Source organism: Pelodiscus sinensis, chromosome 8, assembly GCF_052426305.1.
Source record: "Pelodiscus sinensis isolate ZL-2025 chromosome 8, ASM5242630v1, whole genome shotgun sequence".
Classification (NCBI taxonomy): Eukaryota; Metazoa; Chordata; order Testudines; family Trionychidae; genus Pelodiscus; species Pelodiscus sinensis.
In genome coordinates, this window is record NC_143059.1 from 74749402 (window position 1) to 74774486 (window position 25085).

Consider the following 25085-nt stretch of genomic DNA (forward strand, 5'->3'; position numbering starts at 1 on the left):
GCACACTAGTGTCACCGTGCCCCCGCCTTTCCCTGCATGCGCCGCAGTCGCTGGCTTGTTCCTGCCGTAGGGCACCGTGAGCGCAGATCCCGGTAGAGGTCTCCTATCAACCACCACCCTGGGCCCCAGAGCCTCCCTTCTGGGTGATTCTGGAGTTCCCTCTCCAGAGGGGAGAGCCCTCCGCTCCGCTGTCAGGAGAAGGCATCTGCAGCCTGCTGGATCCCCCCATTTGCACACATCCGCCTGGTAAAGAGTTCCCCGAGCCGACACTTCCTTGGGCCAGACGGCAGCCGGGTGCTCCCAGAGTTCTCCGCTCCCTGCCTATGTACACGTGCATAAACAGCCCCAGCGTCACAGGAGACCAGCGCAGACGGGATCTTACGGGTAAAAACCAGATGTTCCCAACCTTCCTTAACTACGCTCTATTTTATATCTGGCTCTTGCGTGGATTTATGGCCAAGGAAGGGATGTTACTACATTAACTCCTGGAGGGGGTGGATGATAAAAACTGGAAAGGAAGAGCCAGACAAGGCAAAGAGAAGCTGTCCAGAGGGCTGCAACTGGAGAAGCATGACGAATGGGCAGCGCTGTTTTCGAGGGCTCCAGCAGAACGGCAGATTGCCTGGCTGGGAGTGATTGTCCGCAGCTGGAGCATCGCACAGAGACCATCTGGTATTTCTTAACCGTGCTTCCCCAGGTGATCTGACTCTTGGAATGCCCCAGCAGAGAGAAGAACTGGAGGGATTGTGAGGTTGGGTTTTATTTCCAACGTCCCCCTAATTAGTGAATGGAACCTTGTGTGAGTCAGTTTCAGCTTCTCCTCTGCATCCACGGCTCGCGCTGCCTGTTCCACTGAAAGCTGTGGAGCTAATTCCTGGGCTTTGTCTGTCTGTTCTAGGAAATTCGGTAATTGCACCTGGTAGCACAGGGCACCAACAGCGCCATGGGGTCAGAAATGCCCCACACTGCAAAGCCAAGCTCACTGCACTGCAGGCTTTCCAAGGCGGCTTTCAGCCGGAGCTGCAGGCAGATCTGTACGCCTCCGTCCCAGCCAAGCTCAGCGCTGCCTGGGGCTTGCCACTGAGATCCAGTGTGAGACGGCCAGGAGAGCTCCGGAGGGCGCAGGGCGTGGGCTACACGCCAGTCTCGTTCCCAGGATCACTGGCCTGCTTCCGATGCTTTTCTCTCGCGCGCTCCGGGCTAATCGCTTCAGGCACACACACACTCGTGTGCTGGAGACAGAACACTTCCATGTCACTAGTGCAAAGGCAATGGGCGTGCTTCGCACGCTGGCCAAGGAGGTTGCTCCTCTCACTGAATTAGGAGAGTCAGAACCAAGCCAGCGAAGAGAGGACCAAGCTGCAAATAATAAGTGAACAGATGGAAAAATGGTTTGGAGTCGGCAGAGGAACAAATCCTTGGAACCAAACTGCGTTCCCACCAGCAGGCAGTGCCCCTGCCGAGCACTGAGCTTAGACGGCAGCCCCGTCATCCAAGTGGAAAGATTATCCGGCTCTCTCCTGCCGGACCAGACTCGCCAGCTCTCGCCCCTTCCCTCTCTTCTGTACTGCACAAGAGGCGCAGCCATGGCACAGACTGTCCTCAGACCTGCAGCCCGCCGGCCCCTGGGGACGAGCCCCACAGACACAGGCTGCCTGGCTGCCCCACAGCGGAAGGCGGCTGCCCTCTGGAGGGGTGCGGTGCCACCACTTCGAACACGCTGGCCTGGCACAAGGCTGGGAACTGCCACCGCCAGTCTTGGTGCAGAGAACAGCTGCTAAGGCCTGGTGTCTCTGCAACCCCCTCCCCCCCGCAGCAGCCGTTCACATCTCCGCCCCCGACCTGCCAGCCCAGCCTCTGCACCTCCAGTCCTGGCCCGAGTGCAGAGCCAATCTGGCGGACGCCATGGAGAACAACGCAGCCGCCACCCAGGAACGCTCCCGGAAAGGCGCCACTCGGCGCTGCATGGCCCCATGGCGGGAGGGGCCTTCTGTGCACCCAGGTCCCTACGCCCAAACCATTGGGAAGACGAGATTTTCTGCCACTGCCGCTCGCCAGGCCCCTCCCAGCCGCGCGAGAGGCACTGGGGCTCCAGCCATTTTTCACATTTGCAACTGATGAGCGAGCCCCAAGATGCTGGGGCCCTGGGCTGCCAAGCCTGGAGGTGTCAGGACTCAGCCCTGGCACAGGAACACCAGGGTGCAGCCAAGAGCTGTGAACCACAGCGCACACCCCCGTGCTGAGACCGCGCGGCAGCCCTGGCCGGCAGCACGTCTCCTGATGGGAGATAACGGGCCGTTCCAAGCCAGCTCCCAGCTCCCAGCTGCTGGATTTCCAGTCACTACCTGCTGCGATACCAGCCCCGGCGGGGAGGTCACGGGGCGGGCCCTAGCAGGCGCTCTCTACTGGACGGATGACAACGAACGGCCCCATGTTTCTCGGGCCCCGGGGGGGCTGGCCGCCCGCTGAAGCGGTGTCAGCGTGTCACGGGGACCTGGGAGACACTTCCTGCCTGCAAGTGACTCAGCTGCCAGGCTCCCCCTTCATAGGATCCAGGGGATCGTGGGGCATGGCGCAGCCCCAGTGGTGAGGCCCCGATGCAAACCTTGAGCGTGGATCTGGGCACAGCAGGGGACATCGCTGCTCAGCTCCTGCCCCGGCAGCGAGTTCATGGGGCGCGGGACACTCTCCGGTGATCATTTGCAATGGGTGACAAATGACAGCGGGGCAAAGGAAGGGCCCTGCAGCCCCGTGGCTCCTGTGGCAAGCCAGAGACAACGGGGAGAGGCCAGAGGTCAGCCCAGAGCCTGCGCCCCACACGAGGCCGAGGGTGGAGAACGGGGCTGTGCGGTGCGCGTGTGACGGCGCGTTGGGGTTCTCCCGTCTCCTGCACCCCCGTAGTGGCACGAACAGACTCCACCAGCCAGTAGAGTAGAGGGAGTGTATCGCTTCTCCAGGGTACAGCACAGCACAGCACAGATGTCATCTGGTTACAGGGCAGGCCCAGGATGCCTCAGCCCCCCTTGATATGGGGGAGCCTGGGCCCCTAAATTCCAGCCCCTTTCCCTAGGCTGTCTCCTCCATGCTCCCAGCCAGAAACTAAACTCTCTTCCAGCCCTGCCCCCAGCCAGGGGCGGCATCCACCTTCCTTTGTTTCTCTCCTTGGGGCGTAGCTGGTCAGACAGGTTCATAGAATCATAGAATAATAGGACTGGAAGGGACCTCGAGAGGTCATCGAGTCCAGCCCCCCGCCCTCAAGGCAGGACCAAGCTCCGTCTACACCATCCCTGACAGATGTCTATCCAACCTGTTCTTAAATATCTCCAGAGAGGGAGATTCCACCACCTCCCTTGGCAATTTATTCCAATATTTGACCACCCTGACAGTTAGGAATTTTTTCCTAATGTCCAATCTAAACCTCCCCTGCTGCACTTTAAGCCCATTACTCCTTGTCCTGTCCTCAGAAACCAAGAGGAACAAATTTTCTCCTTCCTCCTTGTGACACCCTTTTAGATATTTGAAAACCGCTATCATGTCCCCCCTTAATCTTCTTTTTTCCAAACTAAACAAGCCCAGTTCATGAAGCCTGGCTTCATAGGTCATGTTCTCTAGACCTTTAATCATTCTTGTCGCTCTTCTCTGTACCCTTTCCAATTTCTCCACATCTTTCTTGAAATGTGGCGCCCAGAACTGGACACAGTACTCCAGCTGAGGCCTAACTAGTGCAGAGTAGAGCGGCAGAATGACTTCACGAGTTTTGCTTACAACACACCTGTTGATACAACCTAGAATCATATTTGCTTTTTTTGCAACAGCGTCACACTGTTGACTCATATTCAACTTGTGGTCCACTATGACCCCAAGATCCCTTTCCACCATGCTCCTTCCTAGACAGTCGCTTCCCATCTTGTATGTATGGAACTGATTGTTTCTTCCTAAGTGGAGCACTTTGCATTTCTCTTTCTTAAACTTCATCCTGTTTACCTCTGACCATTTCTCTAACTTGCTAAGGTCATTTTGAATTATGTCCCTATCCTCCAAAGAAGTCGCAACCCCACCCAGTTTGGTATCATCTGCAAACTTAATAAGCATACTCTCTATCCCAATATCTACATCATTGATGAAGATATTGAACAGTACGGGTCCCAAAACAGACCCTTGAGGAACTCCACTTGTTATCCCTTTCCAGCAGGATTTAGAACCGTTAACAACCACTCTCTGACTACGGTTATCCAGCCAATTATGTACCCACCTTATCGTGGCCCTATCTAAGTGATATTTGCCTAGTTTATCCATAAGAATATCATGCGAGACCGTATCAAATGCCTTACTAAAGTCTAGGTATAAGTCTAGGTCCATGGTCCCCAACCTGGTGCCCGCGGAGCAATCTGGGCCCGGGAGCACCGGCTCTGGCGCCAGCCTTGGCCCCGGCCCCGCGGCGCTTACGGGGGGAGCGGCGCTTACGGGGGGGGGCGCCGGCCTCGGGCGCGCGGCTATGGGGGGGGGCCCGGCCCCGTGGCTATGGGGGGGGGGCCGCCCCCGGGCATGCGGCTGGGGGGGGGCCGCCCCCGGGCGGGCAAGTGTCCCCGCCCCCTGGCGCCCGCCAACCTGAAAAGGTTGGGGACCACTGGTCTAGGTTGAGAGACCCTGGCCTAGTGACTCACCCCCTGCCCTGCTGGGCCGTGCTGCAGCCAGTGGGGGTCACCCCCAGCCCACTGCCCAGCACAGCAACCAGCAAGGTGCCTGAGATTCCAAGCCGGCCCGAGAGCGACGCTCCAGGCAGCCTGCGCCCCGGCCCAGCCCGTTCACTCCGACACGAGCCCTCGGTCCAGGCCTCCCGGGCGTCCCGCCCTCGTGCTGCTTCTCCGGCCCTTCTGCCCCGCTGCCAGCCCCAGCGCTGCCTTTCCTGCCTGCCGCATGCTCCCCGCCCACCCCATTCCCTGAGGTGGGCGGCCCCCTTGCAGCCAAGGCGATGGATGGTCGTGGGCCCTGCACACCTCCGGAGGGGAGCCGCTCAGAAGCACCGCGGGGCGACGCTGGCACAGACACTCGTCCCCGTGAGAGACGGCGCAGCAGGGCTGCTGCCGGGACCCAGCTTCCCCGCCTCCCAGGGGGTCCTGGCCAGCAGCAAGGCAGCGCGCAGAGCACAGCCCAGGAGGACGGCCGTGCGGGTTCGCTGGGCTGACGAGGGTCTCCGGCCGGGCAGGCGGACTGCACAATGCCATCCACAGGCCACACTGCCAGCTGCGGCTGCTTGATCTTGGACTTGCTGGAGACCCTGGGCCAAGCTGATTTTCCCCAGGGGGCAGGGCAGCTGGCTGGCCAGGCACCCCCTGGCCATAGGACCCGGCCAGCTTGGCCGCTGTGCTCCGCTGGCTCCCAAGAGGTCTCCTGCAGGGACTGCCCCCCAGGGGAAGATTTGCTGCCCTGTCAACGGGTGGCGTTCCCCCGGCTATCCCTGTGCAGGCGCCTGCTGCCGCCGGCTCCCTGCGACAGGGCGCTCGGCCCTGCAGGACGAAGGGATCTCGCCCCTCCCTGCCGGTCTGTAAAGCAGACCGAGGCCGCGTTGCCTGGCCTGGCCCACACGTGCCTCGCGGTGCGCAGAGAGCTCAAGCAGGCTGAGGTGCACCCTGGATTCCTGGGGTCTCGGGGCGTCCGGCCGTGCTCCCCACGCCAATAGAGGCATCCCTGACGAGCTCCCTGACCGCTGCGCCTCATCCCCAGGAGGGAGCGTGGAACTCGGGGGGTGGCAGCCGAGTGCGACTGTGCGGGAAGTGAGCCCAGCGGACCTGCCACGCCGGGGGGCTCGCCCATTTCACCAGCCCCACCAGAGTCTGGCCCGCGCCAGCTGGAACTGGCTTGGTGAGCAAGCCCCTAACAAAGCTCTTCCGAGCAGACCCCCCCACCCGCTGTGCCTGTCGGATCGCGACGGTAGGAAGTCCCTCTCCAGCCGCTGTCCAGGCCTCGCAGCCCACTCCGGAGAGACGCGAGTCCCCGAGAAGGGAAATGTTTACACACATTAGTCTAGCCCTGGTTAAATATTATGCTTAGCTGTCTGGAGTCTGTTCCCAGGCGCGGGCTGTGAAATCAAAGATTAAACTTCGTAACAATTATGGCGCTAGGCTGCTGAAATTCAAAGGGAGTTCAAGGCCATTAAAATGGTTTTACCGCTGGTATTAAAATGAAATGACTCTGCCTTCCCCAGCACCTGGAGCGCCCATCGTCGGGGCTCCCCTGCCCACAGCCCTGAAAGGGTGAGCAGGCCCAGAGCCGCGCGGGCAGGGTCTGTGCGAACGGGAGCAGTGCCCGGAGCACACGGAGGGCAGCCCCTGCTCTGGGGACCGTGGGGTTAGTGCAAAGTACGCAGGCTGTCGGGGCGAGCTGGCAGCAGAGTCCAACAGTCGTACTGGGAATAGACAGCCAAGCAGACTGTGCTAGCGAGCCCAGGAAATGGCTCTGACCAGCCCACGCAAACGCCCGGCTCTCTGGCCAACGCATGGTCAGCCACATTCACAGCCACAGGCCCCGTGGCCAAAGCCCCTGTGCCCAGGTCCCACGGGCGCCCCAGCTCCAACGCAGCCAGCGCCGGGGGGGGGAAGGAAGGGGGAAGCTCACTGGTAGCTCGTGCTGGTTTGCCCCTCGTGCCGGGACGACACAGAAGGAGGGGTCTGTGGTCCGGGTCTCACTTTGCTGGGAGATTTGCAGCTTTGCAAGGGAGGGGCCGCCAGGCCGGGAACACACCAGGCGGCACAGACAGCACCAATCTCTGCTCCCTTCCCTCCGCCCCCTACCCCAGGAGTCTGCCACCCCCACCACAGTCACTGCCACCCCCAGCCGCCCACTGAGCAGCCTCGATTGGATCCATTCCCTGCTCCTCCTTGAAACGTCTGGTTAATTCTGCTGTGCTGCAGGAGCGACGGCTGTGAGCCGCGGGACCCCCTCCTCTGCCCCTCACCGCCTGCAGACCTGAGCCCTCTCGGGTGTCCCCTCCCGCCTCCAGGTTCTCCCCCAGCTAATGCAAACATTACCAGGAACAGAGCGTCTCCGCTCGCCTGGGCCATTATCAGGTTCTCCTTGCTCTTTAGTATTTACTGGGTTCATGCAAAGTGCATGTCGGAGAAAAAATGAACTGCAGCTAAGACTCCAAATTTAGTAATTGCTGCAGCCCCAGCTGACATGGATGCTTAGCAGGGAGAGGTCTGCAGCCCTCTCTTTGCCTCTGCATTGTGCTCTGCCACCTGGCCCCTGCGCCAGGCGCCTGGAGCTGCCACCTACAGCACTCGGCACAGTCCCTCTGCCACACTCAGCAAACCCCAGGTGCCCCGCCACTCAGCACGGCCGGGGGACCCCGGCACAAGCACACCCGGCCGGGGGACCCCGGCACAAGCACACCCGGCCGAGGACGCCGGCACAAGCACACCCGGCCGGGGAACCCCGGCACAAGCACACCCGGCCGAGGACGCCGGCACAAGCACACCCGGCCGGGGGACCCCGGCACAAGCACACCCGGCCGAGGACGCCGGCACAAGCACACCCGGCCGGGGGACCCCGGCACAAGCACACCCGGCCGAGGATGCCGGCACAAGCACACCCGGCCGGGGACCCCAGCACAAGCACACCCGGCCGAGGACGCCGGCACAAGCACACCCGGCCGGGGAAGCCGGCACAAGCACTCCCGGCCGAGGACGCCGGCACAAGCACACCCGTCCGGGGGCCGCCGGCACAAGCACAGCCGGCCGGGGAAGCCGGCACAAGCACTCCCGGCCGAGGACGCCGGCACAAGCACTCCCGGCCGGGGACGCCGGCACAAGCACACCCGTCCGGGGGCCGCCGGCACAAGCACAGCCGGCCGGGGAAGCCGGCACAAGCACTCCCGGCCGAGGACGCCGGCACAAGCACTCCCGGCCGGGGACGCCGGCACAAGCACACCCGGCCGAGGACCCCGGCACAAGCACAGCCGGCCGAGGACGCCGGCACAAGCACACCCGGCCGGGGACCCCGGCACAAGCACACCCGGCCGGGGACCCCGGCACAAGCACTCCCGGCCGAGGACGCCGGCACAAGCACTCCCGGCCGAGGACGCCGGCACAAGCACACCCGTCCGGGGGACGCCGGCACAAGCACAGCTGGCCGGGGAAGCCGGCACAAGCACAGCCGGCCGGGGAAGCCGGCACAAGCACACCCGGCCGAGGACGCCGGCACAAGCACACCCGGCCGGGGGACCCCGGCACAAGCACACCCGGCCGAGGACGCCGGCACAAGCACACCCGGCCGGGGACCCCAGCACAAGCACACCCGTCCGGGGGACCCCAGCACAAGCACACCCGGCCGAGGACGCCGGCACAAGCACACCCGGCCGGGGAAGCCGGCACAAGCACTCCCGGCCGAGGACGCCGGCACAAGCACACCCGTCCGGGGGCCGCCGGCACAAGCACAGCCGGCCGGGGAAGCCGGCACAAGCACTCCCGGCCGAGGACGCCGGCACAAGCACACCCGGCCGGGGACGCCGGCACAAGCACACCCGGCCGAGGACCCCGGCACAAGCACAGCCGGCCGAGGACGCCGGCACAAGCACACCCGGCCGGGGACCCCGGCACAAGCACACCCGGCCGGGGACCCCGGCACAAGCACTCCCGGCCGAGGACGCCGGCACAAGCACTCCCGGCCGAGGACGCCGGCACAAGCACACCCGTCCGGGGGACGCCGGCACAAGCACAGCTGGCCGGGGAAGCCGGCACAAGCACAGCCGGCCGGGGAAGCCGGCACAAGCACACCCGGCCGAGGACGCCGGCACAAGCACACCCGGCCGGGGACCCCGGCACAAGCACAGCCGGCCGGGGAAGCCGGCACAAGCACACCCGGCCGGGGACGCCGGCACAAGCACACCCAGCCGGGGACGCCGGCACAAGCACAGCCGGCCGAGGACGCCGGCACACCTGGCCAGGCTCCAGCCACGGTGCGTTGACTCAGGGCAGGGACTATGGGGCAGGTGAGCTGTGCCACACCCTGTTGTAACACCTGCGCTCAGCGAACCGGGCTCATTAGAAAAGCTGAATTGAAGCCTCACTCTGGAGGCCGCTGGCTCGCCTTTTCCTTGTGCGTCTCCACGGCAACGCTTAACGGCAGCATCTGTGTTGGCCTTGGGTGTCTCCCGTGACCTGAGCGTGTGGCTCCAGCCACGGCGAGGGGACCCTTCTCAGGCCCTGTCCCAGCCCGGTACACGCTGGAGTGTCGCTGGCTTTCCAGTCCCTCCCAGCCAACCGCGGCCTGGCCCCAGCTCCGGGAGCCAGAGCCGGCCTTGCAGCCTTACCTGTTAACGTCAGGTTGCTGTAGGTGTTGGAAAACTGCTCCTTTAACAAAACCAAGTGCATCTGAGCCGCCTTCTCTCGCTGCAGTTCCAGCATCACGTCCGGGTGCTGGGCCGTCTTGCAGCCTTTCTGCTTGTCCAGGGCGATGGCGCTCCGCACAATGTCTGGGGGAAAGAGGAGACGGACGCTGCTCAGCCGTGGGATCAGCCAGAGGCTTGGCTCTGAGGCAGCCGACACTACCCCCAATACACATTAGCGGGCATGAAAACACACGGCCAGGGCCAGCCCCGCCGGGCGCTGCCACCCCGGTTACCTTCTCCCCTCGGGCCTACATCCCCACAGGCCTCCCTCTGACTGAGCACTGCTCGGAGGCAGCAGCCGCCCCCCACGGCTGGCCCCCGGGCTGCTGAGCCCGCTAACGCTCGCTCCCCGTCACCGGCGAGTCCTGGGGCGCCACGACCCCACCCCAGCATCCGCAGCCAGATAGGACTCCGCCAGCGTAGCACAGAGGGGTCATTGCTGCTCCAGATCCAGCCCAGCCTGGGGCGGATGCAGGCAGCGCAGGACAGGCCGACAGCCCTGGGGGAGGGGTTCCAGGCCCGTGAACCCCCTGCACTGCTTAGTCTGCTCCCTCCACGCTCGCCCCCCCCCTTTGTCCAGACCCTTCCCTGCGCAGCTGAGAACCTTGGGCCATGGTCTGCAGGGCCCTGGGGCGCCCCCCGCTGGGCAGTGCTCACGCAGGCCAGTAGGGGTCGCCCACCGCCCAAGCCTAGCCCCAGGGCCACTAGCATAGACAGCCTGCCCCCCCCCCCCCGCCCCATCGCACTCTCAGGCCTCCTTGTCCCCGGCTTCGCTGCCAGTGATAAACGCAGGGAGTTAGGGCCTCGGCCTCCTCGTAGCCCCAGACACGCCGGGGACACGCGGCTGCAGGACCCTGCGCCAGCCCTACTCATCCTCCTTGGCTTGGACCTGGGCAGCTTGGAGCACGGGGCCTGCTCCCTTTGCAAGCACGTGGGGCGACAGGCGGCCGGCACGGAGTCTCTCCGCATCACTGCGCTACGGCTGCTCCCGTGTTCTCACAGCCCCCAAGCCGCCGGCCCGCCATGGAGACTGAGCGGCAAAGGAAGGGAAAAGGTGAGAAAGCGAAGCTGTGACTGCGCCCGGCTCCGGACGGGAGGAGAGCGGGAATGCAGGTCTCTGTGAGGACCGCCCGCCGCCGGGTCCTCCGATCCTGCACCCCCGTGGCAGCCAGAACCGGCTCCGCCAGGCGTAGAACTGAGAGGGGTTCACTGCTCCTTCAGGGTACAGCCCAGCCCATACGGGACGTGGCTACAGGGGCCAGGGCGCCTCAGACCCAGGGTTAGGGGTCCATCGCCCTGGCCCCCAGCTTAGCCACTGCTCTCCATGCTTCCCCGACAGCCACTGCCCCCCTCCCAGCCCTGCCCCCCAGCCAGGTGCTGGTCTCCACCCCCCTCCCTTTGTCTCTCCCTGGGCGGCTGAGCCTGGGTGTCTGGGTTAATCCAGGCGTGGGAGAGTCAGTGAGAATCCCCCATCCCAGCGCAGGGGACCCCGGGTACAGAGGAGACAGACCCCACTACGCCACTGCCAGCCCCCCACCTCGCCAGCCATTCCACCGCAAGGAAAGCTGGCGCCGTTCCCTCCGGCCATTCCTAGCCACGGGGGCACCCCTCTGGCTGGCTCCTCTGCCCCCGGAGGCCAGGTGCTCTGGCAGGGCTGGCCGCGGGCCCCACACCGGCTAGGGACTCAGCGGGCTCAGGGTGGCGCTGCAGCGCGTCCCGCGGGCTGGATACAGGGTGTGCTCAGCGCTGGGTGCAGCCCCCGTTCTGCGACGGGCACGGCTGCAGGCCTTGGAGCGAGGGAACCGTGCAGCATACGGGTCCGTTTGGCCCGGGAGCGCCCCCAGATCCCCTCCCGCCCCTTGCCTCCTGCTCCAGGGCCCGTGGGGGCCAACATGGAGCAGGCTGGCCGGGTGCACCGTGGCCCCATCTTGCAGCCAGGGATTCGGGCGGGAAGGGGGGCTGATATTCTGGGGATCGGGCGGGATCCTGGGGCTCATCCCACACAAACGCAAACTCTGCCCCCACTTAACCAATGCAGGGAACCTGCCTCCGGGTTAGCCCCCCCGCTTGCTCTGCAGCCCCACGTCACCCGGCCGATGTTCTCCAGCCAGGGGTCAGCCGGCAGCCCAGCCCTGGCTGCTCCGGGCCAGCCACCCGGGAAGGCAACCCCAGCTGTGCACACGCCTCTGGGGCCCCGGCCCCTCGTCCCTGGCCAGCCGGGCCCTGCTGAGCGGGCAGAGACCTGCTGGCGCACGAGGGGGCTGCAGGAAGCGGTGCTGGTTAGGTGCGTGGGGGGCTGCCCCCCAGCTCTCAAGCCCTGGCGGGAGGGGCCGGGGGGGCCCATCCGCTCCCTTGGGCTGGCCGAGTGCTGGCGTGACCCAGACCCGATTCCCCGTCGCCGGCCCAGAGACGGTGCATTGGCGCTGCCCCTCCACGGCTCCTGAGCTGCAGCCCCAGAGAGGGATCTCTGGGGAGCCACGGACCAGACGCCGGCCCTGACACAGACCCTGGTCCTGGCTGTGTGCCAAGGCCAGGCAGGCACCACGGGCACCGGGCACCGGGCACCTCCACCTGCTGGGTCTGAAACAGCCCTTCAACTGGGCCCCTGATGCTCTGCTCTGCCCCCACTGCCCCCTAGCTCCTCACAGGGACCCCCGCCCCCACCTGTACCCCCCTGTCTCCTATCCCTAAACAGTGACCTCCGCCCCCGCCTGTACCCCCTGTCTCCTACCCCCCAACTCAAGGACCCCCGAGCCCCCGTCTCCTACCCTTAAACACAGGGAGCCCCTGTCTCCTACCCCTCAACTTAGGGACCCCCACCTGTGCCCCCCAGTCTCCTACCCCTAAAGAGGGAACCCCACCCCCCGTCTCCTACCCCTAAAGACAGGGAACCCCACCCCCGCCTGTGCCCCCCGTTTCCTACCCCTAAAGACAGGGACCCCCGCCCCCATCTCCTACCCCTAAAGACAGGGAACCCCACCCCCGCCTGTGCCCCCCGTCTCCTACCCCTAAAGACAGGGACCCCCGACCCCGTCTCCTACCCCTAAACACAGGGAACCCCACCCCCGCCTGTGCCCCCCGTCTCCTACCCCTAAACACAGGGAACCCTGCCCCCCGTCTCCTACCCCTAAACACAGGGAACCCCACCCCTGCCTGTGCCCCCCGTTTCCTACCCCTAAACACAGGGAACCCCACCCCTGCCTGTGCCCCCCGTTTCCTACCCCTAAACACAGGGAACCCCACCCCTGCCTGGGCCCCCCGTTTCCTACCCCTAAACACAGGGAACCCCGCCCCCCATCTCCTACCCCTAAAGACAGGGACCCCCGCCCCCCGTCTCCTACCCCTAAACACAGGGACCCCTGCCTGTATCCCCCATCTCCTACCCCTAAACACAGGGCCCCACCCCCGCCTGTAACCCTAGCCTCCCAGTCTCCTACCCTTAATCTCAGGGACTCCTCCGCCCCCTGCCTGCAATCATCATGTGACCCCCGCCCCACTGAAGGGTTAGGGGTCTGAAGTATTGACACCCCCTGCATGCAGGGAGATCACATTGCCCTGTGCTGAGCACAGGAACGGGGGGAAACGGCCGTAGTCAGTGAGTTCAGGGGCGCCAAGATAAACGTTCACGTAACACCAGGCTGACCCCAGAGTCTGCACCCCCAAACAGAGCCCTCACCCCCGCCCCAACTGGAACCCCCATGTCTGGCCCCTCCTTGAAACCCACACCCCAAGCCCAGACGCTGTACCCCTTCTTACACCCCAAACCCCTCATCCCTGGCCCTCCCCCCACCTCCGGGGCAAGGAGGGAGGGAGGAAGGGGGACGGCGCGGGGGGGGGTAGAAAATTGGCAGCCCCGAGACAGCAGGGGCTGGGCTGACGGGCCCCGTGTGCTGCACCTTGCCCAGCCGTCCCCCCTCGGGCCGTGGCTGCACAGGGGTCCTGGCCCCGCCAGGCCCCCTGGGGGGAGGCACAAACGGGCGATCTCCCGTTTCAGAAAATGTGGGGATACCTGGGCAGCTGAAGCAGGGGAGGGGCGCAGGGCCCCCTCCGCACAGGAAACGCAGGGCAGCGAACCCCCCGTTGGGGTACGACGGCTGCAGCTCGCCCGCCCCACCGGGGCTTTGCGCTTAGCCCACGTCAGAGGGCTGGGCTCATGTTCCGCCAAAGTAGTGAAATCAGGCGGCGCCCGGCACGTACGGGCTCCGGAGCCTCGCGGCCATTGCTGCACCCAGCCTGCGCCGTGCCGGCGGGCGTCCACGCGGGCTCCGGAGCCTCGCGGCCCATTGCTGCACCCAGCCTGCGCCGTGCCGGCGGGCGTCCACGCGGGCTCCGGAGCCTCGCGGCCATTGCTGCACCCAGCCTGCGCCGTGCCGGCGGGCGTCCACGCGGGCCCCGGAGCCTCGCGGCCCATTGCTGCACCCAGCCTGCGCCGTGCCGGCGGGCGTCCACGCGGGCCCCGGAGCCTCGCGGCCCATTGCTGCACCCAGCCTGCGCCGTGCCGGCGGGCGTCCACGCGGGCTCCGGAGCCTCGCGGCCCATTGCTGCACCCAGCCTGCGCCGTGCCGGCGGGCGTCCACGCGGGCCCCGGAGCCTCGCGGCCCATTGCTGCACCCAGCCTGCGCCGTGCCGACGGGCGTCCACGCGGGCCCCGGAGCCTCGCGGCCCATTGCTGCACCCAGCCTGCGCCGTGCCGGCGGGCGTCCACGCGGGCCCCGGAGCCTCGCGGCCCATTGCTGCACCCAGCCTGCGCCGTGCCGGCGGGCGTCCACGCGGGCTCCGGAGCCTCGCGGCCCATTGCTGCACCCAGCCTGCGCCGTGCCGGCGGGCGTCCACGCGGGCTCCGGAGCCTCGCGGCCCATTGCTGCACCCAGCCTGCGCCGTGCCGGCGGGCGTCCACGCGGGCTCCGGAGCCTCGCGGCCATTGCTGCACCCAGCCTGCGCCGTGCCGGCGGGCGTCCACGCGGGCTCCGGAGCCTCGCGGCCCATTGCTGCACCCAGCCTGCGCCGTGCCGGCGGGCGTCCACGCGGGCCCCGGAGCCTCGCGGCCATTGCTGCACCCAGCCTGCGCCGTGCCGGCGGGCGTCCACGCGGGCCCCGGAGCCTCGCGGCCCATTGCTGCACCCAGCCTGCGCCGTGCCGGCGGGCGTCCACGCGGGCCCCGGAGCCTCGCGGCCCATTGCTGCACCCAGCCTGCGCCGTGCCGGCGGGCGTCCACGCGGGCTCCGGAGCCTCGCGGCCCATTGCTGCACCCAGCCTGCGCCGTGCCGGCGGGCGTCCACGCGGGCTCCGGAGCCTCGCGGCCATTGCTGCACCCAGCCTGCGCCGTGCCGGCGGGCGTCCACGCGGGCTCCGGAGCCTCGCGGCCCATTGCTGCACCCAGCCTGCGCCGTGCCGGCGGGCGTCCACGCGGGCTCCGGAGCCTCGCGGCCCATTGCTGCACCCAGCCTGCGCCGTGCCGGCGGGCGTCCACGCGGGCTCCGGAGCCTCGCGGCCCATTGCTGCACCCAGCCTGCGCCGTGCCGGCGGGCGTCCACGCGGGCTCCGGAGCCTCGCGGCCCATTGCTGCACCCAGCCTGCGCCGTGCCGGCGGGCGTCCACGCGGGCCCCGGAGCCTCGCGGCCCATTGCTGCACCCAGCCTGCGCCGTGCCGGCGGGCGTCCACGCGGGCTCCGGAGCCTCGCGGCCCATTGCTGCACCCAGCCTGCGCCGTGCCGGCGGGCGTCCACGCGGGCCCCGGAGCCTCGCGGCCCATTGCTGCACCCAGCCTGCGCCGTGCCGGCGGGCGTCCACGCGGGCTCCGGAGCCTCGCGGCCCATTGCTGCACCCAGCCTGCGCCGTGCCGGCGGGCGTCCACGCGGGCTCCGGAGCCTCGCGGCCCACTGCTGCACCCAGCCTGCGCCGTGCCGGCGGGCGTCCACGCGGGCCCCGGAGCCTCGCGGCCCATTGCTGCACCCAGCCTGCGCCGTGCCGGCGGGCGTCCACGCGGGCCCCGGAGCCTCGCGGCCCATTGCTGCACCCAGCCTGCGCCGTGCCGGCGGGCGTCCACGCGGGCCCCGGAGCCTCGCGGCCCATTGCTGCACCCAGCCTGCGCCGTGCCGGCGGGCGTCCACGCGGGCTCCGGAGCCTCGCGGCCCATTGCTGCACCCAGCCTGCGCCGTGCCGGCGGGCGTCCACGCGGGCCCCGGAGCCTCGCGGCCCATTGCTGCACCCAGCCTGCGCCGTGCCGGCGGGCGTCCACGCGGGCCCCGGAGCCTCGCGGCCCATTGCTGCACCCAGCCTGCGCCGTGCCGGCGGGCGTCCACGCGGGCTCCGGAGCCTCGCGGCCATTGCTGCACCCAGCCTGCGCCGTGCCGGCGGGCGTCCACGCGGGCTCCGGAGCCTCGCGGCCCATTGCTGCACCCAGCCTGCGCCGTGCCGGCGGGCGTCCACGCGGGCCCCGGAGCCTCGCGGCCCATTGCTGCACCCAGCCTGCGCCGTGCCGGCGGGCGTCCACGCGGGCTCCGGAGCCTCGCGGCCATTGCTGCACCCAGCCTGCGCCGTGCCGGCGGGCGTCCACGCGGGCTCCGGAGCCTCGCGGCCCATTGCTGCACCCAGCCTGCGCCGTGCCGGCGGGCGTCCACGCGGGCTCCGGAGCCTCGCGGCCCATTGCTGCACCCAGCCTGCGCCGTGCCGGCGGGCGTCCACGCGGGCTCCGGAGCCTCGCGGCCCATTGCTGCACCCAGCCTGCGCCGTGCCGGCGGGCGTCCACGCGGGCTCCGGAGCCTCGCGGCCCATTGCTGCACCCAGCCTGCGCCGTGCCGGCGGGCGTCCACGCGGGCCCCGGAGCCTCGCGGCCCATTGCTGCACCCAGCCTGCGCCGTGCCGGCGGGCGTCCACGCGGGCCCCGGAGCCTCGCGGCCCATTGCTGCACCCAGCCTGCGCCGTGCCGGCGGGCGTCCACGCGGGCCCCGGAGCCTCGCGGCCCATTGCTGCACCCAGCCTGCGCCGTGCCGGCGGGCGTCCACGCGGGCCCCGGAGCCTCGCGGCCCATTGCTGCACCCAGCCTGCGCCGTGCCGGCGGGCGTCCACGCGGGCCCCGGAGCCTCGCGGCCCATTGCTGCACCCAGCCTGCGCCGTGCCGGCGGGCGTCCACGCGGGCCCCGGAGCCTCGCGGCCCATTGCTGCACCCAGCCTGCGCCGTGCCGGCGGGCGTCCACGCGGGCCCCGGAGCCTCGCGGCCCATTGCTGCACCCAGCCTGCGCCGTGCCGGCGGGCGTCCACGCGGGCCCCGGAGCCTCGCGGCCCATTGCTGCACCCAGCCTGCGCCGTGCCGGCGGGCGGCCACACGGGCCCCGGAGCCTCGCGGCCCATTGCTCCACCCAGCCTGCGCCGTGCCGGCGGGCGTCCACGCGGGCTCCGGAGCCTCGCGGCCCATTGCTGCACCCAGCCTGCGCCGTGCCGGCGGGCGTCCACGCGGGCTCCGGAGCCTCGCGGCCCATTGCTGCACCCAGCCTGCGCCGTGCCGGCGGGCGTCCACGCGGGCCCCGGAGCCTCGCGGCCCATTGCTGCACCCAGCCTGCGCCGTGCCGGCGGGCGTCCACGCGGGCCCCGGAGCCTCGCGGCCCATTGCTGCACCCAGCCTGCGCCGTGCCGGCGGGCGTCCACGCGGGCCCCGGAGCCTCGCGGCCCATTGCTGCACCCAGCCTGCGCCGTGCCGGCGGGCGTCCACGCGGGCCCCGGAGCCTCGCGGCCCATTGCTGCACCCAGCCTGCGCCGTGCCGGCGGGCGTCCACGCGGGCCCCGGAGCCTCGCGGCCCATTGCTGCACCCAGCCTGCGCCGTGCCGGCAGGCGTCCACGCGGGCCCCGGAGCCTCGCGGCCCATTGCTGCACCCAGCCTGCGCCGTGCCGGCGGGCGTCCACGCGGGCTCCGGAGCCTCGCGGCCCATTGCTGCACCCAGCCTGCGCCGTGCCGGCGGGCGTCCACGCGGGCTCCGGAGCCTCGCGGCCCATTGCTGCACCCAGCCTGCGCCGTGCCGGCGGGCGTCCACGCGGGCTCCGGAGCCTCGCGGCCCACTGCTGCACCCAGCCTGCGCCGTGCCGGCGGGCGTCCACGCGGGCCCCGGAGCCTCGCGGCCCATTGCTGCACCCAGCCTGCGCCGTGCCGGCGGGCGTCCACGCGGGCCCCGGAGCCTCGCGGCCCATTGCTGCACCCAGCCTGCGCCGTGCCGGCGGGCGTCCACGCGGGCCCCGGAGCCTCGCGGCCCATTGCTGCACCCAGCCTGCGCCGTGCCGGCGGGCGTCCACGCGGGCCCCGGAGCCTCGCGGCCCATTGCTGCACCCAGCCTGCGCCGTGCCGGCGGGCGTCCACGCGGGCTCCGGAGCCTCGCGGCCCATTGCTGCACCCAGCCTGCGCCGTGCCGGCGGGCGTCCACGCGGGCCCCGGAGCCTCGCGGCCCATTGCTGCACCCAGCCTGCGCCGTGCCGGCGGGCGTCCACGCGGGCCCCGGAGCCTCGCGGCCCATTGCTGCACCCAGCCTGCGCCGTGCCGGCGGGCGTCCACGCGGGCTCCGGAGCCTCGCGGCCATTGCTGCACCCAGCCTGCGCCGTGCCGGCGGGCGTCCACGCGGGCTCCGGAGCCTCGCGGCCCATTGCTGCACCCAGCCTGCGCCGTGCCGGCGGGCGTCCACGCGGGCCCCGGAGCCTCGCGGCCCATTGCTGCACCCAGCCTGCGCCGTGCCGGCGGGCGTCCACGCGGGCTCCGGAGCCTCGCGGCCATTGCTGCACCCAGCCTGCGCCGTGCCGGCGGGCGTCCACGCGGGCTCCGGAGCCTCGCGGCCCATTGCTGCACCCAGCCTGCGCCGTGCCGGCGGGCGTCCACGCGGGCTCCGGAGCCTCGCGGCCCATTGCTGCACCCAGCCTGCGCCGTGCCGGCGGGCGTCCACGCGGGCTCCGGAGCCTCGCGGCCCATTGCTGCACCCAGCCTGCGCCGTGCCGGCGGGCGTCCACGCGGGCTCCGGAGCCTCGCGGCCCATTGCTGCACCCAGCCTGCGCCGTGCCGGCGGGCGTCCACGCGGGCCCCGGAGCCTCGCGGCCCATTGCTGCACCCAGCCTGCGCCGTGCCGGCGGGCGTCCACGCGGGCCCCGGAGCCTCGCGGCCCATTGCTGCACCCAGCCTGCGCCGTGCCGGCGGGCGTCCACGCGGGCTCCGGAGCCTCGCGGCCCATTGCTGCACCCAGCCTGCGCCGTGCCGGCGGGCGTCCACGCGGGCCCCGGAGCCTCGCGGCCCATTGCTGCACCCAGCCTGCGCCGTGCCGACGGGCGTCCACGCGGGCCCCGGAGCCTCGCGGCCCATTGCTGCACCCAGCCTGCGCCGTGCCGGCGGGCGTCCACGCGGGCTCCGGAGCCTCGCGGCCCATTGCTGCACCCAGCCTGCGCCGTGCCGGCGGGCGTCCACGCGGGCCCCGGAGCCTCGCGGCCCATTGCTGCACCCAGCCTGCGCCGTGCCGGCGGGCGTCCACGCGGGCTCCGGAGCCTCGCGGCCCATTGCTGCACCCAGCCTGCGCCGTGCCGGCGGGCGTCCACGCGGGCCCCGGAGCCTCGCGGCCCATTGCTGCACCCAGCCTGCGCCGTGCCGGCGGGCGTCCACGCGGGCCCCGGAGCCTCGCGGCCCATTGCTGCACCCAGCCTGCGCCGTGCCGGCGGGCGTCCACGCGGGCTCCGGAGCCTCGCGGCCCATTGCTGCACCCAGCCTGCGCCGTGCCGGCGGGCGTCCACGCGGGCCCCGGAGCCTCGCGGCCCATTGCTGCACCCAGCCTGCGCCGTGCCGGCGGGCGTCCACGCGGGCCCCGGAGCCTCGCGGCCCATTGCTGCACCCAGCCTGCGCCGTGCCGGCAGGCGTCCACGCGGGCCCCGGAGCCTCGCGGGCCATTGCTGCACCCAGCCTGCGCCGTGCCGGCGGGCGTCCACGCGGGCCCCGGAGCCTCGCGGCCCATTGCTGCACCCAGCCTGCGCCGTGCCGGCGGGCGTCCACGCGGGCTCCGGAGCCTCGCGGCCCATTGCTGCACCCAGCCTGCGCCGTGCCGGCGGGCGTCCACGCGGGCCCCGGAGCCTCGCGGGCCATTGCTGCACCCAGCCTGCGCCGTGCCGGCGGGCGTCCACGCGGGCTCCGGAGCCTCGCGGCCCATTGCTGCACCCAGCCTGCGCCGTGCCGGCGGGCGTCCACGCGGGCTCCGGAGCCTCGCGGCCCATTGCTGCACCCAGCCTGCGCCGTGCCGGCGGGCGTCCACGCGGGCTCCGGAGCCTCGCGGCCCATTGCTGCACCCAGCCTGCGCCGTGCCGGCGGGCGTCCACGCGGGCTCCGGAGCCTCGCGGCCATTGCTGCACCCAGCCTGCGCCGTGCCGGCGGGCGTCCACGCGGGCCCCGGAGCCTCGCGGCCCATTGCTGCACCCAGCCTGCGCCGTGCCGGCGGGCGTCCACGCGGGCCCCGGAGCCTCGCGGCCCATTGCTGCACCCAGCCTGCGCCGTGCCGGCGGGCGTCCACGCGGGCCCCGGAGCCTCGCGGCCCATTGCTGCACCCAGCCTGCGCCGTGCCGGCGGGCGTCCACGCGGGCTCCGGAGCCTCGCGGCCCATTGCTGCACCCAGCCTGCGCCGTGCCGGCGGGCGTCCACGCGGGCCCCGGAGCCTCGCGGCCCATTGCTGCACCCAGCCTGCGCCGTGCCGGCGGGCGTCCACGCGGGCCCCGGAGTCTCGCGGCCCATTGCTGCACCCAGCCTGCGCCGTGCCGGCAGGCGTCCACGCGGGCCCCGGAGCCTCGCGGCCCATTGCTGCACCCAGCCTGCGCCGTGCCGGCGGGCGTCCACGCGGGCTCCGGAGCCTCGCGGCCATTGCTGCACCCAGCCTGCGCCGTGCCGGCGGGCGTCCACGCGGGCTCCGGAGCCTCGCGGCCCATTGCTGCACCCAGCCTGCGCCGTGCCGGCGGGCGTCCACGCGGGTCTCTCTACGCCAAAAGGAAACGGTGCCCTTTGATCCCGGTTCTATTGCCCCAGCCCCAGGGGCAGTCCGGGCCAGGGCTGGCAGGCCCCCTGCATGTGATCTGCCAGCTCCTGCGAGGGAGGCCGGGACAGGAGGCCGGCAGCCCGGCTGCAGCATGAGGCGAGCACACCCGTGTGGCAGGTCAGGTGAGCTGCGGCTGCCTGCCGGACAAAACCAGCCCTGGGCTGGGCCATCCTGTGCAGGAAGGGGGACGCAAGGCGCTGCGAGCCAGGTACAGCCAGCGGGCTCCCCGCAGCCAGCACGGCCTCTGGCCCGAGCCGGATCCAGCTCCTAGCTCAATCCACCCAGAGCCCGTCCCACTGCCCAGACAGTAGCTCCCACGAGCTGATCCCCGGCTGCCAGCTACGGACTGCCCCCTCGGCCCGCCATAGGGCCCGGGTCATTACCTGGCCGGGTAACCGGGCCCTAGCACAAGCTCCCGGGAACCCCAAGACATGCAGCTGCCAACACACAGACTATGGCCCCCCAGGCTTGGAAGACAGTGAGAGGATCCAGCCGCTGCAGGACAGGCAATGTTACTGCCCTGCACACTACTCCGGAAAACCCAACCAGACCAAGTAACGGCACAGCACCTCAGCCGCTCTGCCTACAGCCGGCAGAGCAGACCGCCGGATGCCCGGGGGAACAGCGGGCTGGGCACTCTGGTTGTACCCTTCTTCCTACAGCCGGCAGAGCAGACCACCGGACCCTCGGGGGCAGAACGGGCTGGGCACTCCGGTTGTACCCTTCTTCCTACAGCCGGCAGAGACGACCGCCGGACGCCCAGGGCAGAGCAGGCTGGGCACTCTGGTTGTACCCTTCTTCCTACAGCCGGCAGAGCAGACCACCGGACTCTCGGGGGCAGAACGGGCTGGGCACTCCGGTTGTACCCTTCTTCCTACAGCCGGCAGAGACGACCGCCGGACGCCCAGGGCAGAGCAGGCTGGGCACTCCGGTTGTACCCTTCTTCCTACAGCCGGCAGAGATGACTGCCGGACACCCAGGGGCAGAGCAGGCTGGACACTCCGGTTGTACCTTTCTGCCTACAGCTGGCAGAGACGACCGCCGGACGCCCAGGGCAGAGCAGGCTGGGCACTCTGGTTGTACCCTTCTTCCTACAGCCGGCAGAGACAACCACCGGACGCCCAGGGGCAGAGCGGGCTGGACACTCCGGTTGTACCTTTCTGCCTACAGCTGGCAGTGTTACACACAAGCATACCTGGGGGCCCTGCATTCCTGCTGCTGGCAGAGCCTCTTGGGTCGCTGCTGTACTAGCACATCCCTTTCCGGAGGGAGCCAGACCAGTGCACGAGCAGCCTGGGCTCAGGGCTGGTTGTGACTTGCTCCGGGCATTGGCCCCAGGCCACCAAGCAATGAGCCTCTGCAAGGCCAGAGCACGCTCAGCGACGGCCCGTGCGGCTCACTCGGCCTCGGACCGGCGCGCTGCAGAGAGAGAGCGCGAGCGCCCCTGGCTGGGGGAACCAGTGAGATGGGGACTGGAAAGTCAAACTCCCCTCAGGGATCGAGTTAGGGTTTGACCGGCCATCAGAGAAACATGCCAGTCCCCAGCAAGCTGCAAAGTCTATAAAACTAGCACTTACCGGGGGTGGCCCGGGGCCTTCAGGGCGGGGCCTTGGGGATGGGGGGTGCAGGGGGAGGGGGGCCTGTTCTCTGCCCCAATCCCAGCTGCCAGGGGCCTTTTCTCTCTCCCCTCCCCCCTCCAGCGCTGGGGGGAGGGTTTGGGGCCCTGCCGCCCACTCCCCTGGTGGTGTGGCTGTCCCCAGCGGCCGCTCTCAGTACCGCGTCCCTCGGAATGGCAGCCCCTCCCTGTGCATGAGGTGGAAACTGTCCTCTTCTGGGCCTTCCAGTGGTCCTGGCTCAACCAACCCCACCCCTGGCTTCAAGCGAGGAGATGAGGAAGCTGCGAGTGCGGTGGCCCTGGCGCGCACCATGGGACAAACGCACTGGCAGAGACAGACAGACAGACGGACAGACGGACGCTCTATCAAGCATCCAGCGACAGAGCTAGAGAGCTAAAAGCTCCCCGAAGTTACGAATCTCTCAGCTCCCTGCCCAGGATTTCACACAGTGCTCAGCGACACGGTTAGTTCATGCTGACTACCAGCATGAGGCAAGTGTGACTTGGGTGGATGCAGATATTAGTCTGCAGGTGTGGGTGTGCGCTTCTGTAGCAGAGTCTCTGAGCAGATGGAGCATCCTGCACAGAAAGATGCATAAAACGTAAAAAAATGCTTCTTAAAAAAAACTGAGTAAACATCAAAATTGGTGAAATGCAGCCGCATAACATCCTGCCGCCTGGCTCCCCGGCCAGCGAATAACTAAGGGTATGTCTACACTACAAAGTTAGTTCGAACTAACGGACGTTAGTTCGAACTAACTTTAATAGGTGCTACACTAGCGCTCCGCTAGTTCGAATTTGAATCGAACTAGCGGAGCGCTTAGTTCGAACTAGGTAAACCTCATTTTACGAGGACTAACGCCTAGTTCGAACTAGCTAGTTCGAACTAAGGGCTGTGTAGCCCTTTAGTTCGAACTAGTGGGAGGCTAGCCCTCCCCAGGTTTCCCTGGTGGCCACTCTGGCCAACACCAGGGAAACTCTATGCCCCCCTCCCGGCCCCGGACCCCTTAAAGGGGCACGGGCTGGCTACGGTGCCCGTGCCAGGTGCAAGCCTGCCAGCACCCAGCTAGCAGACCCTGCACCTGGCACGGCACAGAGCCACCCACCCGATGCCCCCCAGCTCACCCCCTCTTGCCGGGACCAGGCTGGCGGCTCCCGGGAGCTTCCCCTGGACTGCAAGAGGCGGGCACCTTCCTGGGCTAGTGCGGACATCGTGGACCTCGTCCACGATCTCCGCACTAGGCACAGGAAAGTGGCCGTCTAGGGCAGGAGAGCTGCCAGCCTGGCACCCAGGACCAGGTGTGCATGAAAATCAAGGGGGTCCACTGAGACCCCCGACACTGAGCCCTGAGCTTACAATGGCCGTCCTGGGTCAGACCAAATGTCCATCTAGCCCAGTAGCCTGTCTGCCAACAGCGGCCAACCCTAGGGACCCTGGAGGGGATGGACCGAAGACAATGACCAAGCCATTTGTCTCGTGCCATCCCTCTCCAGCCTTCCACAAACTTTGGGCAGGGACTCCACTCCTACCCTCTGGCTAATAGGACTCCATGGACCCAACCTCCATCACTTTATCTCACTTCCCTTTAAACTCTGTTCTAGTTGTAGCCTTCACAGCCTCCTGCAGCAAGGAGTTCCACAGGTTAACTATTTGCTTTGTCAAGAAGAACAACAACTTTCTCTTACTAGTTTCAAGCCTGCTACCCATTCCTTTCCTTTCGTGGCCTCTAGTCCTTCTTTATGGGAACTCAGGAAGAACTTTTCTGAATGCACCCTCTCCACCCAACCCCTGCTTTTAGAGACCTCTATCCTGTCCCCTCTCCGTCTCCTCTTTTCTAAGCTGAACAGTCCCAGTCTCTGTAGCCTTTCTTCATCTGGGACCTGTTCCCAACCCCTGATCATGTTAGTTGCCCTCCCCTCTCCCAGCCTTTCTCTTCCCCTCTCCCACCTCCTTTTCCCAGTCTCCCCCAGTTTTGTTCAATAAAGACAGAGTCAATGTTGGAAGAAACGTTATCTTTATTTTGTACATCAATAAGAAGGGGGGCTAGGGAAGGGTAAGTGGAAGGAGGTGAGGGAGGAATGGGGCACGAGCCCCCGATGGGGAGGACTGGGCTGGCTCTGCGGGCTTCTGGGGGTGGAAGCTCTCCTGCAGCCCCCCAATTGCCCCCTCTCCCCAGATGGCAGCCTGCGGCAAGTGCAGCCGGGCTGATGGCCGAGTGGTGTAATGTGCCCAGTGTGGGCACTCAGGGCACTCCAAGCCAGAACTTCTTTGCAAGCGGGGCACCCCTTAGAACTGTGTGTCCGGGGTGGGGTCGGGACCCTTTAAGCGCAGCCCTCGGCTAGCCTGAGACAGCATCTCCACGCTCTAAGTCCTCCTCTGATGCCCTGCCGGCACTGCTTCCGGCCATCCTTAAGCCCTGTTCAGAGTCCACTCAATGTGGACTTACTAGTTCGAACTAGCAAAACGCTAGTTCGAACTAGTTTTTAGTTCTAGATGCGTTAGTTCGAACTAGCTTAGTTCGAATTAACTAATTCGAACTAAGTTAGTTCGAACTAGCGCTGTAGTGTAGACGTACCCTAACAGACCAGGATCGACGTTGCTGACTGCACCATTGCTCCTGGTCCCACAACTAGTCCCGCTGATATTTGTAATAACGGAAGAAATTCGAGCTAAGAGACGGGAGGAGTGCACCCTTATCTCGAGTAACGCCCGGCATGCAAACGGCCCCTCCTCGCCCCTAGACAGATGGTGGGTGCCAGCGTGACCAAAACAAGTGGCACCAAATGTACCAATGAACAAAATTGCTTAGGGCTTTTCAAGTCGAACACGGAACAAAGCTGAAACTACAGTACGGGGGGGGGGGCATTCCCACACTGGCCTGGTACACCATCTATAAGGGACCTAGTCTCCAGGCTCGCGGCAAGCGAGCGCAGAGAGCGCAGAGCGTGGGAGTGCCTAGTCTCCAGGCTCATGGCGAGGGGGAAGCGAGTGCAGAGAGTGCAGAGCATGGAAGTGCCTAGTCTCCAGGCTCGCGGCAAGCGAGT

The 25085-nt window shown here is 68.0% G+C and overlaps 1 protein-coding gene across 2 annotated transcripts in view; it reads right to left on the minus strand.

The window, feature by feature from the left end:
- HPSE2 (heparanase 2 (inactive)) overlaps positions 1-25085 on the minus strand; it is a 176206-nt gene that overhangs the window by 134375 nt on the left and 16746 nt on the right. For both annotated transcript variants that reach the window (XR_012905505.2, XM_075934461.2), the window contains exon 3: positions 9311-9472. Coding sequence is in view for 1 of the 2 variants with exons in the window: in XM_075934461.2 (XP_075790576.1) it covers positions 9311-9472 (162 nt within the window). In the remaining variant the exon portion in view is untranslated. The remainder of the gene's footprint in view (positions 1-9310; positions 9473-25085) is intronic.